We start from the raw sequence: 19,396 nt of genomic DNA, 5'->3' as shown, positions 1-19,396 counted from the left end.
CTGGAAATCCCATCTCCTAAAATAGCGAATCTTCATATCACTTGTGAATGTGCTTTCTCCGTTGCAGGACCTACCCTTTGGAATTCATTTCCAATAGACATCAGGCAGTGCGATTCTCTCATGATTTTCAGAAAATCAATTAAAACTTTAACTTTGCTTATTTTAGTTAATTTACCTTGCCTCATTTCATTTTTAAGTATTATTTATTGTTTCTAACAGTTTTGACTTATGAAATTTCTTTTAATTTGATTTTTATTAATTTTAAGATTTGTTATTTTTAAAGTTTATTATATATTGGAAATGTTTTTATGAATATTATCTTGTACATCACCTAAGCCTTTTAGAGTTAGGCGATTCATAAATTTTTAATAAATGTAAATTGTAACATAGAATTACGATTAAAATTAAAAAAAAATGGGAGAAACGCCGCAGGGTGGTGGATGGGTTTTGTGAGGACTAACATCCTACTGCCTTCGGAGAACACCTGCTACAGGTAAGCAACTCTGCTTTCTCTGAAGACAAGCAGGATGGAGGTCCTCACACATAGGTGAATACCTAGCTACAGGCTACTCCCTAACACAAAAGGGGACCAAAGACACTTAACCAGGTGCCACCAGTGCTGTTGATAACAGAGGGGGAGACAGCCTGAACCCAAACAACAGGCCCTAGGTTGGAAGAGTTGGGTTCTACACCTTAAACAGGTAACGAAGGACAGACTGGCCGAACCTACTGTCACGTTGACCATCCCTATCCATACAGTAATGTGATGTGAATGTGTGGAGAGAACTCCACATCGCAGCCTTATAGACTTCCTCCACAGGAATTGCTCGCAAGTGGGCCACTGATGCTGTCATGGCTCTCACAGAGTGAGCCTTGCCCAAGATGCAGTCCTGCTTGGGAATAACAGAAGGAGATGCAATCTTCTAGCCAACTGGATATTGTCTGTTTGGCAATGGCAACATCAAAGCTATTCTTATCAAAAGAAATAAAAAGTTGGGCGGACAGTCTATGGACTTCTCTCTGCTTCGGATAGAAGGCTAAAACTCTGTTGCAGCCCAAACTGTGCAGTGCTCATTCACCTTGGTGCAAATGGAGCCCGGGAAGAATGTTGGCAGGATGACTGACTGGTTGAGATGGAAATCAGTTACCACCTTAGGCAGGAACTTATGCAAGACCACTCTATCGTGATAAAATTTTGTATAAGGTGGATAAATCACTAAGGCCTGGAGTTTGCTGATACTACGCACTCAAGTGACTGCCCCAAAAATATGATCTTACAGGTCAAATACTTCAGGTCACATGTGTGAGTGGCTCAAAAGGAGCTTTCATTAGCTGAGCAAGTACCATATTGAGGAAGAAGAGAAAGACCTCGAAGTCCGCGGTCGGTCCTCCGGGAGCTTATGAACTGCGTTTTCGTTGAGAGACTTAATAATTTGATCCAGGTCCTCCCCAAAAAGGAACTTACCCTTGAAGGGAAGGGACCCTAGGTGGGTCTTAGAAGAGGCATCCGCAGACCAGTTCCGAAGCCACAGGAGACGCCGAGCCGAGACCGCCGCAACCATGGAGCGAGCAAGCACCCTGAGAAGGTCATAAAAGGCATCCGCCCCGTAAGCAATAACGGCTTCCAGCCGATCTGCCTGTTGAGCTTCCGCTTCTGGCAATTCCTGCGAGGTGAGAAGCTGTTGGATCCATCGTAGTCCCGCTCTCTGTGCCAAGGCGCTACAAATAGCCACCCGCATCCCCAACGCCGAAACCTCAAAGACTCTCTTGAGGTAAACTTCCAGCTTTCTGTCCTGAATATCCTTCAGAGCGGTGCCACCTGTGACGGGGATGGTAGTATGTTTGGTAACAGCCGATACCGCCGAATCCACGGTAGGGACTTTGAGAATGTCCAGGAAGTCCTGTGGCAGGGGATAGAGCTTCTCCATAGCCCTACTGACCCTGAGGGTCGCCTCAGGGGTATCCCACTCCTGGGAAATAAGTTGGAGAAAGGAAGGATGAGTGGGAAAAGCTTTGGCCAAGGGCCGAAGGCCCGCTAGCAGCGGGTCTCCCTTCCTGACGTTAGGATCCGGTCCGACCGGTTCCGGGGGGGGTCGATGTCCATCTCCTCTCAGAATATGGGGAATGAGGTTGTCTAATTCCTCTGGTTGAAAAATGCGGAGGACTCTCGGGTCATCTCCTTCCACCTGGGCTGCCAAGGTGGGATCATCCCCCGATGGGTCCCCCGGAGAGACCCCCCCTGGACTCCCAAGCGGCGCTCGAGGGGGCAGGGAAGGGTGCTTGGAGGGTACAGGACTGACCCCCGACGGTTGAGCATTGCCCTGAGAGGAAGGTCCCCCCAGCGGCGCTGACACGCAGACCAGCTTCGTCGGAGTGGGGCCCGGGAAATCCAGCGGCGCATCCTTATACTGTAAAAATGCTTTGTGCATTAAAATAATAAACTCGGGAGAAAAGGAAGAAACACCCCCCCCCGGGAGGGACCCCCCGGGGCCTCCCCCTCCTGATGTCCAGGCTCCGATTTGGCCAAAGGTGCCCTCAGAAGTGGCGCAGTTGTGTTCGGGGAGTCCTCCTCCGACATTCCCCCTTCTGAATCAGACATCAAAATGGCCACCGTTCCCGCACTCAGCGGGAACGGAGCCTGCCGCTTTCTCGGTTCGCGGTCCGGGCCGCCCTCTACGTCCCCCCCTGAAGGGCTGGCTTCCCCATCGGGAAGGCAGCCGGAGCAATGCCCCTCCCTGGAGAGCTTCCCTTCCTGCCGGCCGCAGGAAACGCAGGCCACTGAACGCGGCATCTGACACGAGGAGGGGGGAGGGGCGGCGAGCGCGGCAAAGTCCCCTCGCACTGGAGCCTCTGCTCTGTAACCGGAGACCCCCTGCCAACCCGGAGAGCCACCGAGGAATCTCCTCTCCTGGCAGCTGGCGGCCCCGGGGAATTGATCGTCGCGGGACCGCGGTTCGGATCGATAGCGTCGATGGGGGGGAGAGACTGGAACCACCAGCGTGCACCCCGACGGTCAAATGTCGACTTAACAGTGAAGAAAACGCTGACTGAGGTAAGCCTGAAAAGTAAAACACTTACCCCAGCACAAATAAAGCCGAAGAGGAGGAGAGAAAATGGAATAGAGGAGAGAAGGCAGGCCTGTCAGCAAGCCCCGGTGGAGGGGAAACACTCAATCCCTCCCGGTCAATAGCTCTCCTAATTAAGCTCCTCTAGTAATTAATTTAACTTACTTTCTTCTTTTTTTTTTTTTTAATACTTGATCCCTCAAAAAGTAGAAGAAGCCTAGAAAACTAAGCTACAATAGTGGGGAACCCTGGTTCCCCTGCTCGCATCTGCTGGAGTCAGAAAGATACTGAAGATAGAGACCATGGTGGTGAGGTAATATAGGACCTCCCCCAGAAGTCTTCTGTTCTGACTCCATCTGCTGGACGGGGGACATAACCCACCGTCTGGACTGATCCTGGTACGTACAGGGAAACAATGATTTCAAAAGAACGTTCCTGAGCGAACCAAAGACCCTGGGTACCGAGCCCATCTACATGAGCTCCCCACCCCAGGGTAGATGCATCTGTGGGTAGAACAATTTGAGTGTGGAGACTCCAAAACTAGATCCCCTGTTCCAGATTGGAAAGTATCTGCCACCGGGACAATGAGTCCCTAAGAGACAGGGTGACTCGGATGCAATCCTGGCGGCTGTGTGTGCTGGGGAAGATCTCAATATGTGTATACACCTCTTAGGTCGAGGGAGCATAGCCAGTCCTCTTTTTACAAAAGGGGGATCAAGGTGCCCAGGAATACCAACTTGAACTTTTCTTATTTAGAAACTTGTTCAAAGCCCTTAGGTCTAGGATGGGACAAAATCCTCCTGTTCTCTTTGGAATCAGGAAGTACCTGGAGTAGAATCCCCACCTCCTTTGCCCTGGTGGTATGGGCTCGACACCCTGGCCGTTAAGAGGGAGGAGAGATCCACTTCTAGTACCACCTGATGTGCTACCGGCCCCTAATGTGGGCATGGAGGGCAATTTGGCAGGATATCCAATAGATTTAATTGGTTCCCCTGATGGACGATGGACAGAACTCACTGGTCTGAGTTTACACTGGGACACTGATAAGAGCAGAGACTGCAGTTTGACATGCTGATTTACAACAGGAACCTTTAGGTTTAAGTTGTTCTTGTATTGCTGACATACAATTACTGTTTATTGGAAGAAACAACATCACTGACTGGAATAGTGGAGCCCCTGAGGCAGCGGCTGTAGAGCTGCGAAACTCGGCCTGAGTCGGGCACTTTTATGGATACGTCTCTGCATCAATAAAGTATTGGAAAAGATCCAGGCATCTATTCTTCTGTGTTTACCTGACGGCTATCATAGATCTCCTACCTCTTTGTTTCTTGGCTTATGCTCCCTATGGCCCAGTCAAAACCAAGTCCCTGGAGTTGACTAAGGAGTTGGCTGCGGTTTTGGAGCTTTCTGCTGCCTGGAATGGCCACGGTAGCTCTGATGGTATTGAAGGAATTGAGGCGGCGGAGGCTAGTACTTCCTCGGCCCTGATTTCGATGGCCTCCTGGATGAGGACGATGGGTCCGGAATACTAGCGGAGCGTTGTTGGAGAGTTTCATGGTGGTCCCTCACCCTATCTCTGAAGAGATTCTCTCCAGTGCACGGCACATCAGAGAGTCTTTCCTGTACCTCCGGTCGGAGATCAGAGGCCTGCAGCCATGCCATTCTGCAGGCGCGGATTCCCAATGCAGACACTCTCAATGCAGTCTCAAAAACATCTTAGGTCACATGGACCTTGTGTTTTTCGCACTCCAGACCTTTGTGCACCAGTGACATAAGTGTGTCTTGAGGCAGCTGCTCAACCACCTCCTGCACCTGCTTCCAGATATCCCGTGAGGACTGGCTCATGTAGAGCTGGGTAGACAGTGATGCGGGCAATAAGCATGGCACCCTGGAACACCTTCCTCCCAAGAGCATTCATCACTCTGTGGTCTTTCCCTGAGGGTGCCAAGGAATGGGTCCAAGAGTGCCTGGCCCTCTTGAGAGCGGATTCGACCACCATCGACTGGTGAGTCAGCAGACACTTATCGAATCCGGCAGCCTTCTGGACAAGGTAGACCCCGCCCACCTTCTTGTTAATGGGAGGCACTGTGAGGGGGTGTTCCCATATCCTCAGCAGCAACTTCGTAAGGATCTTGAGTACCGAAACTGCCATGAACTCCTTAGGAGGCTCCATGAACTGGAGGATCTCAAGCATTTTGTGCCTGGCATCCTCCTCTGTCAAAAGTTGAAAAAGGATGGCCTCTGCCATCTCCCTCACAAACTCTGCAAAGGTTAAATCCTCAGGCGGAGACGTCCTTCGTTCATCTGGAGTAGAAGAGTGATGGAAGACCATCAGAGTTCTCTGAGGAGGACTCAGTCGGTTCTCGAGCCCACTGAGGAGGACTCAGTCGGTTCTCGAGCCCACTGAGGAGGACTCAGTCGGTTCTCGAGCCCACTGACAGCCACGGGCTCGGAAACCGGACGCCGGCAAAATTGAGCGTCCGGTTTTCGGCCCGACAGCTGTCGGCCCATTTTTAATTTTTTTTTTTTTTTTTTTACTCTTCGGGACCTCCGACTTAATATCGCCATAATATTAAGTCGGAGGGTGCACAGAAAAGCAATTTTTACTGCTTTTCTGTGCACTTTCCCGGTGCCGGCAGAAACTAGTGCCTACCTTTGGGTAGGCGCTAATTTCTTAAAGTAAAATGTGCGGCTTGGCTGCACATTTTACTTTCTGTATCACGCGGGCATACCTAATAGGGCCATCAACATGCATTTGATTTATATTTGATTCAAAGGAGGCAGTTCATGCAAATGCATCTCAAATATTCAGTGTGGCTATCTTGGAAACCAGATTGGCTTATGGCACTCAAGGACTGAAGTTGTCTACCCATAGGATAGAAAATATTAAGATGCCAGCTTTTAGAACTGTCTTTTGCAATTCTTGACACGTTACTAGCTAATCTGATAAAACCATAAATCTGAAAAGAGTCACTAGTCAATTGGATGACTGCTTTCCTGCACATTAGTACCTTGCATGCAAAGCCCAATACTATAAAAGTTTAGTAAAAGTTAAAGGCAACAAAAAATATCTATAGAGAGTTTTAAGATAACAAGACCTATCAACAACTACCGAGTTTAGTCTTCTGGTTGTCTGCTACAGTGAGGTTAGTACTGAAAGCTTCTGTCCAGGTAACTTTTGGAGTTACCCAAACAAAAGCAATTATTGAAAATATCCCTCTGCTCCCTGGCTAAATTTTGTCATGGTAACTCATTAACCACCCAAAATCAACCTGAATAAAAAGAAGTGGTGATGGAGGTGTTCTATAGGTGTGTTTATATTTTAGCTGAGTGCCAATATTCAGTGATACCAAGCTAAAATTAGCTAAGTCTGGTTGAAAAAATACCTTTCCAAAAGTTACCCACACAGCTATCTGGATATGTGCTGCTGAATAGCTGTGTATCTGCTGAATAGCTACATTTACTTCCGTTTTCCAAGTATGCCATGAGAAAAAAGTCACCACTGCCTGATACTCAGGTCCAGACCAGCACCTTGGCTCTGCCTCTTAGCATGCGAGCTCCATACTTCTCAGCATCTTGCACAATAAGAGACAGGGGGTGCTCTTAAATGTGATCATCCTTTCTGAGTACATGTAGTCACTCATGCCTCGCTTTTCCAACTACAGCATGAGCCATGGAATATAGGAACTAATAAGCAGCACTGATAGCCACACTCTGCTTTGTGCAACACCGACACTGCACACAGCATTCTCCTTCTCATCTCCCTTCATCTGAGTTCTGACAGCCTTTGCCTTATCTGCAAGCTGAGTGAGACAGGAAGAGCATGAACTGAGCACCAGATGTGATTCACTCTGACTGTTGGTGGGAGCAGCAGTAGTGGAGCAGCTCTGACTGAGACATGCAATAGCCAAGGTAACTAAACAAGCCAGCAGTCCACACCACAGGGATTTCTATTTTCTCCTACACGGGTGGAAGTGTGTTTCTGGCAAGGAACTGACGGGATGGGAGAGAGACAATTCAGCCATGCATGATGAGAAGTTGAGAGTAGAAAACAAGCAGGAGTATGCCAGTGGTGAGGATTGGAGGGAGGAAGAACATCTGAAGGGTTAGCTGCCTATGTTAAAAGAGAGCTGGGAGTGGTTAGTATGAAGCAGAGAGCAGCAGCAGAAGAGTGATTCCCAAGGCAGATTCCTCTATACCAGGGGTTGGTAATTCTGGTTCTCGATGGTCACAAACCATTCAGGTTTTCAGGATATCTCTAATGAATAAACACGTGAGAGAGATTTGTAAGCACTCTGCCTCAGTTGTGTACAAATCTATTTCATGCATATTCATCAGGGATATCCTGAAAACTGAACTGTTTGTGGCCCCCGAGGACCGGAATTGCCCACCCCTGCTCTATACCAGGGTTCTCAACCAAATTCTCAGGATGCACCTAGCCACTCAGGTTTTCAGGATATTCACAATAAATATGCAAGAGATCTGCACTTGTGTGGAGACAGTGCATGAAAACTCTCTCATGCATATTAATTGTGGATATTCTGAAAACTTGACTGGCTAGACTGTCCCGAGGACTGGGTTGAGAATCCCTGCTCTATACACAACAGGGATCAAATCAAGGCTGAAGCCAAAGGAAGTTTTAATGAAAAACGAGCAACTTGGACATAGTCTTCCAGTGCCAGGGGAACCATATAGATGGAGGGTAAATTTACGCAATAACTTGTAAAATAAGTGAACCAATTCCTTACCTTTGACCATTGCTCAATGTGTCGTTCACATCAAGTTCTGCAAGAGAAAATACTTAAGTAAAGATGTTGTCTGAAGAAACTATTATGGAACTATACTGATTCTAAGCAAGGTATAAACCAGACTCTTAAAAGCTCATCTTAGATATCACTGTGCAAATTTCAACAAAGGAATTTATGATGGAACTTGGGAAGAGAAGCCCAAGCAACATAACAAAACTAAGCATGCTATGGCTAAATAAAATAAAAAGAGTAAAAAATCTGCTGCAAACCTAGGACTACTACACTGGCATAGACTTCTTTCCGCTTCATCCAGCCAGACTAGTTCAGATGAAAGGGTTATGCTCCCACCAGCAGATGGAGACAGAATAGGTTTGCCGACATCATAGAGTTCCATGCTGACTTCAGCTTGCCAGTATTTTCTGTCTCAACCAGATGATAGCCAAGCATAAGGTGCAGACAGCTGAAGCTGGTCTAGGCTGGGTGATGAGGAATTCTGGAAAGGAATTTAGCTGCTCCTAGGGTGACAGTCTTTGCAGCTGATCCACCCTCAATTGAGCGGAGGGGGGGGGGGGCTGGGGGAGGGGAGAAGTGGTGGTGCCCTGGGGACATTTAGGTACATCTGGATTGAGGTTATCCAGCTATGGAATTTATCTGATCAGTGAAGTCTGCCTTTTCTCCATTTTCTTCTTGTCTTCCAGTAGCCTAGTGGTTAATACAGCAGGCTGCAAATCAGGAAAGCCAGGATTTAAATCCTGCTGACACTCCTTGTGATTTTGGGCAAATCACTTCACCCTCCAACGCCTCAGGTATAAACTAGGATAGTAAGCCCTCTGAGAATAAGGAAATACCTACAAGTACCGGAATGTAATCTGCTTTGAATTGCTTCAAAAGGTGGAATATAGATTAAAAATAAATAAATAAATAATCCTTCCCCTTGGATTTTGGTCTTTAGACCTGCATGGCTGCTCCCTCTCTCAGAGCTTTGTAAATAAAATTGGGTGTAAAAAAAAAAAAAAAAAAAGCCAGCCACAAGTCATTGGTGCAACCATAGTAAGGGAGAAGAAACCAGCAGAGCAATAGTGGAGCATGTAGGAGTCCCTGAGGCAAGTTTTGGCTATGAGGTCCTGCAGGGCCAACTGAGGCAACCTGTGGAACACATGTGCAGTCTGCCATACTGGATCCTGTAAAGGCTCTTTTTGCAGGCAGTGCCTGGAAGAGAGAGAAGTGAGTGGCAGAAAACTGCTACTAAGGAGGGTTCAGCAAAGACAGGGCCAGGTATGAAAATTGTTCCCCCTGGCATGCTGGCAGCCATAGTGGGAACAGTGGCCATACTGGAACCATGTAATGCAGAGAAATCAGAATATGGGACTTCCTCTGCTTTGGGGAAAGGCTGGATTTCCTGGGTCTTCCTTGAGGCTTGCAGCAGCCTTTTTCCTTAAGTGGTAACTTCTTACCTTTCCCACAAATTCTCCTTTTGTTGCACCAGCCTATTTAGGGCAGAATGTGGGTACATGGTTTCCCTCCAGTCTTTCTCCTCCTCAGGGAGGGGTTCCTGTGGGATCATTGAGAAAAAGGGTTTGGGGAAAAGAGGCTGGGATCCAGAGTAGGAGAAATCCTTTAAATCTAGCAAGTCTGTATTGATATTTGAGTATGGAAGTATTGGAGGATGGGGAATATTTCTCAAAAGTATTCCTCATTTATTTGTTTATTTAGAAAGGAGGAGCTTTCTTAATTGTTCAACACTTGCAGATTTTGAATATTGCAGAAAAAGAAGAAGCTACGTCTGCTATTATGGCAGACATGAGAAGACCTATGAAAGCATTTCCTCTGCATAAGGAATTATTATTTCATGTTATCTGTCAAATGCCATTTAAGAGTAGTTCTCGTTTAATGTAAACCGATGTGATATCCCCAATGAATGCCGGTATATAAAACTGTTAAATAAATAAATAAGGCAATTGAGGAGTTGATCTCTTTTGAGTGGGACTCACATGATGCCAGTTTTAAGGTGGGAAAGACTATTGGGAAGCTATCCTATGCTGGTGAAGGAGGGAGAGAAATTAAGGATATCAAGAGTGGATGTGCTGGTTTGTGCAATCATAAGACAGACTTCCAGCATAAAGAGCTCAAGTAGGCTTTTGAAGCCTCCAGGCTGGCTCTGCAAGCTGATGTTTGTAAGGGCATTGCAGAAAGAGCAGGCTTGTATTTGTCTCAGCATCTCCAGAAGAGCTTCTTGGAGAGTTCTGGAGTGCAGTTGGAGTTGGTAGCTCAGATGGGGCCTGCAGCTGCCTTTTAGGCTGATGCCTCATATAACCTTGTTTGGGCTTCAGCTCAGAGTATGGCCTTAAATGTAATGGCTTTGTGTATGCTTTAGTTGAAAAACTGGACAGTGGATGCCACACCCAACAAACAGTTAATAAAGCTTCTTTTCTCTTTGGGGAAGATCTCAAAAAGCTAGTTAAGGAATTGGGAGAGCAAGTCTTCCAAGCTTCTTCCCAGCTTCCTAAGGATAAGCCTAGTAGGGAGGCTTTCAGCTAGAAGTTGTTTTCAGGATTCTGTTACAGGCCGGGAAGACTGACTGCAGAACGGGGGCTATCCCTTTAGCAGGTTTCAATCTTTTAGAGGAACTAAGAAAGGCGGCAGGGTTGGGAACCTGAGAGATACCTAAGGTACTTTAAACTGTCAATGAAGGTTTAGGGACCCAAACAGGTGGTTGGCTATCAGCATTTTACTGGAGATGGGTCCAGATCACTATAGGCTAGTGGGTCTTGGAGGTTTTAAGAGAAGTTTATGCTTTGGAAATTTTCCAGTCCTAAAATTGGACAGGTGTTCCCCTCCTGTTCCCTATAAAAGGCAGCCATGCATATAATACTGAATCATCTTCAGCACACAGGGACAGTAGTCCTAGGTTCTGATGTTGAAATGGGGACAAGTAAGGTATTCCATTTATTTATTTTAAAATATTTATCGCCCACTTATAACAAATCAGTTGTGTTAAGCTGATTATTATGGTTATATAAATTACATTTATGTACATAAAGTAAATAAATGTACTTTGTTTTTCCCAAGAAAAACAGCATGTTTCAAGTACAGAATGGATTGAAAGAAGTCAATAAAGCCCTGAAGGGTTCTTGTCTCAGAATGAAAGCTGAGGTTGTTCAGGATAGCAATAAGACAGGGAGACTTTTTAAATTTCTTTGAATCTGATGGAGGCCTATCTTCATATTCCTATAAGGGAAGAGCATCAGTAGTATCTGGGTTCACAATTGTAGGAAATCATTTCCAGTTTTATTCTCTTCATTATGGCCTTGAAAATGCTCCAAAAACCTTTTCTAAAGTGATAATAATGGTAGTGGCAATACTACATCGAGAAGGAATTTTGGTTTACCTATATCTGGACAACTGATTCATCTGAGTAAAGCCAGCCACTGCCAGAGTGGTGCAGCTATTATGGGCATTGAACTGGGTTGCCAATTTTGCCAAGAGCAAATTCTTTCCCATCCAGAGCATACAGTACATGGAGGCTCATTTCGATAAAAAAAGGGATTGTGAGCACATGATGTAGGAAAGGATCCAGAAGCTTCAGAGTCAAGTATGAGGTCTATTAGTCTGGAAACCCAAGGTATGGGATTATCTTCAGATCTTGAGATTCCATGGTGGTGGCTTTAGATTTGGTATCATGGCCGAAAGCTCATATGAGAACCTTGCAGAGGGCCTTGCTGTCAAGGTAATCTGCTCAGTCTCAGGTTTATTCTATGAGGCTACCGCCACTGATAGAGACCAGAGCCAGTTTGGGCTGCTGGCTAGTTGTCAAGAATCTGGAAGTGGGAGTAGAATTAGCTTCTCCCACTTGGATTATGGTGATGACTGAAGCCAGTCTCTTCGGCTGGGAAGCACACTATCAGGGACAAGTGACTCAGGGGGCTTGGAGCCTACGGGGGCCAAATGTTTCATCAAATGGCTAGAAAAGAGTGATAAATGCATTTTTAGGATTTGCCCCTCTTCTTTGGGGTCAGTTGGTCCGAATTCTCTCAGACAATGCTACAGCAAAAACAAATGTGAATCAGCAGGAGGGACCAAGAGCCCTAAGGTAGCAGGAGAGTTAGATCTGCTGTTAAAATGAGCAGAAAAGCATATTAGTTCTCTCCCCAGTTCATATAGCAGGAATGGAAAATGTTGAAGTGGATTTCTTAAGCCTAAACAAACTGAACCCATGAGAGTGGGAGCAACTTTCGCATCAATAATAAACAGATGGGGAGAACTGGAGATGGACTTGATAGCCACTGGCAGGAAAACCAAGACTTGGAAGCTTTTTTTGTTGTTAACTGCAGGAAGAAAAAGGGCTCAGTTGGTCTGGATGCTCTGATTCATGACTGGCATCAAGATCTGGTAATCTTGGTAGCTCCTGATTAGCCTTAGTATGTGGACTTGGTAAGAATGCTGAACAAAGAATCTTTAATAATGCCCCAGTCCAGGAACTGTTTCAGAGTCCTGTAGTTCATGAGGACCCATTTTGGTTTTGTCTTATGGTTAGTCTTTGAAAGGATGCATTTGAGTAGGAAGGACTACTCGGAGTAGCATCTACCTTTTTTCAGTCTAAGAAGATCTCCATGTCTTTGGCATATGAGAGAGCATGGAGAATATTTGAGGCATGGTGTGCAAACGAGATTGGAAGTAACAAAAGCTTTAGTAGTATCCATTCTGTCCTTTTTACTGGAGAAATTGGAAAACCCGACGCCATGACTCAGACAAAAATTTAGCCGCGGTGCAGTCTATGGCCAATAGGCCCCGAAGGGATAACTCAATGGGAATAGACTGCAACAAGGGTAAAACCTTACCTTTCGACCGCGGAGTATGGATATCGATAGGGGGACCCCTATGGGTAGAATTTTTTTGAAATTTTGAAAGAAGTCCCATGAGGAAAATTCCTGTCAGGAATCTCAAGAGAGCTCCTTAACCTGCGTGGCTACTGCTGCGCAGAAAAAAGAAGACTGAAGGGGGACCCCTGCTGGATGCAGGGTTGGTGCATTGCTGGGCATGCCCAGTAGGTGCCAATCAAAGTTCTAGAAACTTTGACAAAAGTGTTCCGTGATTGGGCTCCATCCTGATGATGTCACCCATATGTGAGGACTACCATCCTGCTTGCCCTATGAGAACATTGGTGACTCACCTAGATGTGTTTGTTTTCTAAGGGGAGTTAAGTATATTTGTCCACCTAAGGAGGTGGTGGCTCTTTTCTGGGATCTAAATGGTTTTAAAATCCCTGGGTGGCATCATTTCTGAGCTGCTCAGGCAAGCATCTGTTAAAAGATCTTACGATGCTATTTTTAGTGGTGATGTGTTCGACCAGGCAGATTTTCGGAGTTGCAAGCCTTGTCATATAGAGAACCTATCTTGAGGTTCTCAGAGGAGTCTGTGCATTTATTCACACAGTTCCTCCATTCCTAAAGTGGTGTCACAGCCAGTGTTTCTTCCCTCCTTAAAGAGGGAATTGTTCCTGGAGGACTATTAACTTGACCATTTGGAAGTTCTCAAGAGTTCTTCTTCAATATATGAAGGTGTCAAATGCCTTTAGAAGATCAGTTCATCTCTTTACTCTTCAGGGGCTCCAGAAAGGGTGAAGTGACTTTGAAGATCTCCATAGCAAGGTGGACGAAGGACACTCCACATACATATCCAAGAATATACCTCTGCCAAGGGCCTTAAGGCACATTCTACCCATGCACAGACCTTGTGGGTGAAGCTCCATTTGGTTTCTCCAGTGGAGATTTGTAGAGCGGCTATGTGGGCTTCCATGCAATATCATCTCTGAATGTCCAAGCCAGGGAAGAGTGGGACTAGCAGCGTCCCTCAGAGATGAGGGGTTGGCTTGGGCGCATCACATGCATCTGGGCTTATCTGGCTGAAGAGTAAGAAGAATTTTAAGTCTTAGCTGCTAATTTCCTTTCTAGGCATTTAGCCAGATTAGATCAGGACCTTCCCGGACTGCTCAAATTTGCCGCTTCTTTCTGATTCAAGTATTTCAGAGCAAATTCTTGAAATCCATAATTCAGATAATGTGTTTTTTTCATTGGCCTTCTCTAACTGAGGTGGCTTAATTCAATTCTCCCTTGGAAATCCCTGGTTAGTAGGAGTATAAGGAGAGGTTGGATTGTTTTTAGCTTGTTATAATGACTATTGGCAGGCTGAAGTTGGCATGGAATGTTATAAGCAGAACCCCAGTTTCTTGTGGCAGATTTTTCAAGATTTTGTGGCAATTGTGGCTAATTTGCATAATTTTGCATACATTTGTAATTCTTTTTTTTTTTAATTTATTTATTTATTAAAAAAAAAAAAAAAAAAGTCATTTTCCGACATTTCTCTGTCCAGTGAATTTATTTGGTTCTTTATTACAGATGAGGGCTGGGGAGGAAGGAGGGGAAGGGATTTGGGAATGGGGAGAGAGGATATCTTAGAGGTCAGAAACGAAGAAGGAATCAGGCAGGAAGGGTAGAGGAATAAAGGATGAGGCGGACAGAAGCAAAGAGGGAGGAGAGTATGGGGGAATCGAGGAGGATAAGGGAAAGAGGAGGTGAGAGGGTGAGGAATTAAATGGGGATGAGGAGGTGAGAGGAAAGGGAGTATTGTGGATAGGGGTGAAAGAGGAGGGAAGATAGGATGAAGAGGAGGAGACTTGGGGAATGGCGTGAAGGAGGGGGAAAGATTGTGATGGGGTGGGGAAGAAAGGAAGCCAACGCCCCAAATCACACCATCTCCTTATACCCCCTCTGAAGCCTCTTTAATCCCCTCACAGCTTAATAGCCCCCTCCAATTTTCTCATTCACATCCTACACCTCTCTCCAATCTCCTTGCGTCACTTTCACACATGGTGCTCACCTCATCCACTTCAATCTCTTCACTCTCTTTGCCATATCCTACCTTACTTTCACAATGGCACTCTCTCCCATGTCCCCACAAATCTGTCCCGTTCTTTTCTCACTCACACTTTCCCTCATTAATTCTTCCACCCAGTCTCAAGATCCCCTCACTATCCCTCATTTACTTTTTTCTAACTCCCCACATTCACCTTCTCCCCTTCCATCCTGATCCCCTCACTCACACTTCCTTTTTCACATCCCTTCTCCATCATCTCTTTGTCCATTACTCATCCTCCCCAAGTCCCCTTATCCTTCTTGGTTTACTTCTATTACCTCCATCTCTTCATTCTCCCTTGTTCATTGTTCCTCCCTCACTCACCCTACTTCCCTCCCCCAAAATCCTCCTGGCTCACTCATTCATTCCCTCCCCTTAATCTCCTCACTCACCCTCCTTCAATCCCAAACTCACTCTCATTCACTCCCCTATATGATCCCTTCACCCCTCCCTTCCCCTTATGATCTTCCCACTCACCCTATCCCCCCAACTCACTCTCATTCACTCCTTGTCCCCCATGATACCTTCACTCACCGTCTTCTCCACCCATGCTCCCCTCACTCACCCTCCTGTCGGGAAAGAGGACGATGGCAGCCTGGCATCACCTTGGGCCACATACTTCACTTCCTCCACTGCGGGGACCTGAGTTGCACTTTGAACCAAGTGATTCAAGGCATGATTCAGGCCCTGGCAGCAGTCGCAGTCCTCCTCTTTTCCAATAGGAGGGTGAGTGAGGGAATCGGGGTAAAGGCAGCGGCAAGGGTGGGCCAGTTCTGGAAGGGAATTAGTGTGCTGTCCCATTGCCACCAATGCTGCTTCTTTTTCGGGTTGGCTGGATTGGAAGAAGAGGAATGCGCCATGACCCACTGCTGTCAATGCCAGCTTTCTTCTGGGTAGGACTGGGCCCTCAGTCTCCTGCAGCCAGGCCTAATTTTTCAGTCCTTACCACAGCAACACAGGAGACTGGGGGCCTGGTCTATAAGTGGTAACGTTGGAAAAACAATTCTTTGTCTTCATCTGCTGGTAGAAGAGTATAAACCATGCATCTGGATTGGTGGCTGGACTCAAGGAAAGGAAACTAGCAGGCAAGAATTTCTTCCTTGAAAATATTATAGCCAACTATCGTCCTTGGGTTCCTAAATATAACCTTTATCTGGTTTGATTCACAACTGTTGACAGATTATGCTGAAATTGTTGCTTTAAGTGTTTTTGTTTTTTTTAATTTTACTATTTGCTTTCGTATTTTATAAGTCTCCCTACCCATGTTTGCGCCAGTGTCCCTTCTAACAACCACCTGTTCCAGTTTCCTTTGGTAAAAAAAAAATTTCTGAAACTTTCTACTACAGAGGCCCAAAACACTGCACTGTTCATGTTTTCTTCTATGTATTCAGAGGACAATTTTCAAAGCTATTTATGTGGGTGCAAAATCTGCAAATAAAAAGTGCCATGGACTTTCGCCTAATGTGAACAGTTTGAAAACTGCTCCTCAATGTTCTTAGTCTGATAAAGCATAACAATCCCACTTCCAGCATACTAAAAACATTACATATTGAAACCTACCCTTTTTTACTCCCCATTTTTTCCCTCATACACACACTCCCTGGTTCTCAGATGGCAGGCCCAGGCAACTAATTTCCTTGCTAGCCAATAACTATAAGGGAAGTCCCACAGACTGAATCCTGCAATGTCCTTTTTTTTTACCAGCGGAGGTATCTACATTAGTCATATTCCTTCCATCCCCCCCCCCCCCCCCCCCGAAACTGTGTAGTGCCAGAGTTCCAAAAGATAGGAGACTTGAATTAGAATCTCCTGCATAATAGAGCCAAGAGAAGCCAGTCTTATAAAAAAAAATTTGGCTTATAAATAACAGGAGCAAAAAAGCAGCGGTAATTGGACATTTCTTTGTAAGTAGTGTCCCATCACTGGCAATAAGAAAAGATTCCAAAATAAATAAATATTGTTTCTGTCCCTGTGATTTTAAGGAAAAGGATTATAGGCAACATGGAGTAACAATTTTCTGGTCATTAATGACCTGTTTTCTTGGTTGCTCAGTAAATGAGAAATAGAATTCCCATCCCTGCATTCCAGCCACATGCCATTATGTTAGTAACACCAATAGGGAATGTAGACACTGCTAATTTTGCAATTAAAATAGCATTCAATGTTTTGAAATCTAGGCCAAATGTTCTAACAACTTTATTAGTTAGACCATGAAACTAAGAAACCCAGAGACCAAGGATAACGTGCAAATCCCATTACCACTGTTGCTCATTTGACCTTAAACATGCCACACAATCTGTTTAACCTTTGCTTCATGTCCCTCTTAGATTCTTTCATTGTGCTTTAGGTTTGTAAATAACTTTTGCTACAGTTCCAATTTAGATATGGACCTATGTAATCTATTTCTAAAGCACTCAGATACAGCTTTTATGAAAGGCAATATAAACAGCTTACTTTCCTTATGAAAGGGATCCTATAAACATAAGTTTTCATTAAATGTACCTTTATGTCTGCAACAGTGTGCGCCCCATGATCTTAGCCAAACTCCTTTTTTGTCCACAATAGAGGATGCTATGCCTTCTGCATTGAAACAAACAGAATCATGGGCAGCATCTACCACTACAAAAACACCTTTGCCACCACTGGAAGAGGGGAGGAAAAAGGTTTTTGAAGTATAGATAAAAAAATATATATTTTTACATCTTTCATTCATTCAGGCATTTTAAGTCACATGACATGATAAAACTGCAAAATGACAGAATAAGATCTGCATCTTAATGTAAGTTGCAATTTCTCTCCATGTCCAACTTTGAACATGGAATCAAAAATTCCTCCATAAAATTCTGGCCTGATGGGCACCCAGTGATGAAAACTGGCAACCAAATAATTAAGAGCCACCAATAGATTGGTGATAAAAGGATGATGATTTTTCTTCAGTCATGTTATGGTTTTCACTGGTCATTTGACCAATGGATTTCTGCCACCATTGCAGGGCATATCACAATTTTCTATCAAAAGCTAAAAATCTTGGCTGCTCAGAAGAGTTTCTAAAGTTTATATTTCATCTATTCTTTTATTCCCCGCTGGCTCTTTGCCCATGCAATCTGCAAACTAGAGTTGCAACCTCTCCCAGGTCAACCCAAACAGGCTGTTCCAGTCCTGTTTTCGCCCCACTACATGCATGCATGCCTTTGTAGTTCTGATTTACTTAAAAGAAGCAGAACTACATTTCCATGCAGATAATGGAACAAACCCAGAACTGGATCATCTTGTTCGGGTTGATCGGGTGAGGACACAGTCCTATTTCATGTGCTTTTATGTCTCAGAGTGCAAGAAATGACAGCAAAGGCAGCAACAGCTCTCCCTCTATTATTATGAGGTCAGTCTACTACACAGTTATGCATACTGGAACTATTCTAAAGAAAGAGAGGCCATCTCCCTGAACAAGTCTCAGTCTGTGTCAGGAAAATCATCAACAACCCAAATCTAAATCATTGTCTCCCTGTGTGGTGGTTTTTGAAGGTACATGTTAAGCTGAGGTGTCAGCCATTAAATTGATAGCACACTAACTGGGCAAACAATAATACTGCCATTGCTATCCTTCTAGACCTTCAGGAATGTGACTTGCAAAACATAAATCCACTATTCACCTTTTCCTAGTTCAAAATAACATTTATGTAACAAGAAATAATCAGATTTAATAAAGAATTGCCTATTACGCCAGAGGAGGTATATGCGCTACATATAAAATGGTCTCAGTTATAAAGACTCACCAAATCAAATGAAACATTCAGAAGAGATGCAATAATAATTTTGTTTTAGCATGAATTACTAATTCATTAGCTTTCACACTATCTGTACTAAAGATTATGTACAGTAATGAGGCCAAGGCTCCTACATTTACAGGGTTTCCCACACGTTGACTCAAGAATGGCTGGCCAGTGATACTGGGTTGAACAGGACTACCTACCTAGAATACTCTGCCAGTGGTATGGTCTTGGAGAAGTAGCTTAGTGGTTAGAGCAGTGGGCCTAGAACCTGGGAAGCCTGAATTCAAATCCCACAGACGCTCTTTGCTTCGTTGGGCAAGTCACTTCACCTTCTACTGCTTTAGCTACAAATTCAGGACCTGATTTACTAAACATTTTCCCACAGACACAGAGTGGGAAAAAACTTTAGTGTATCAGGCCCTTTGAGTGTAAGTTCTATGGGACAAGAAAATACCAACTTTACCTGAATGTAACTTGCCTTGAGCTCAGGTTTGAAAAAGTGAGTAATGAAATCCAAATCCAGAAAGTTCCAAAGAATATCAACTATTCATTTTATGTAGCTGAATGCAACAAAGTATACTACCAAGCTTTATAATCCCGACAGCCAGCAAAATTAATGAGACTGTTACAAAAATAACATGTAATTAAAACATTACAATTCAGCCTCCCTTGCTCACTGAAATTGAATTTGATTCATGGTCCCTCCCTCCATGCAGGTCAAGCTAACCTCCTTGTAAACCTGATGCTGTTATAACATTTAAGGTAATACAGATTACCTCAACGTTTCTTGAAGGTCTAATGAAATATCACTGCTGTTTAGGACTGTAATCCACTCTGTGCAAGTTACCCAGTGCTTCATTACCAATGTTCCCTCTAATCTTTGACAGGCTGTGTGTGCAAA

General features: G+C 44.8%; 1 protein-coding gene across 4 annotated transcripts in view; it reads right to left on the bottom strand.

The window, feature by feature from the left end:
• Nucleotides 1-19,396, bottom strand: part of NCOA6 (nuclear receptor coactivator 6) — a 284,262-nt gene that overhangs the window by 38,001 nt on the left and 226,865 nt on the right. For 3 of the 4 annotated variants that reach the window (XM_029613390.1, XM_029613388.1, XM_029613389.1), the window contains exons 13-14: nt 17,228-17,305; nt 7,814-7,850 (exon numbers count right to left, since the gene is read on the bottom strand). In XM_029613390.1, coding sequence (XP_029469250.1) covers nt 7,814-7,850; nt 17,228-17,305 — 115 coding nt within the window. The remainder of the gene's footprint in view (nt 1-7,813; nt 7,851-17,227; nt 17,306-19,396) is intronic. The other variant, XM_029613391.1, reaches the window with a different exon arrangement.

Source organism: Rhinatrema bivittatum, chromosome 8 (assembly GCF_901001135.1).
Source record: "Rhinatrema bivittatum chromosome 8, aRhiBiv1.1, whole genome shotgun sequence".
Lineage (NCBI taxonomy): Eukaryota > Metazoa > Chordata > Amphibia > Gymnophiona > Rhinatrematidae > Rhinatrema > Rhinatrema bivittatum.
This window is presented reverse-complemented; position numbering and strand designations above follow the sequence as displayed.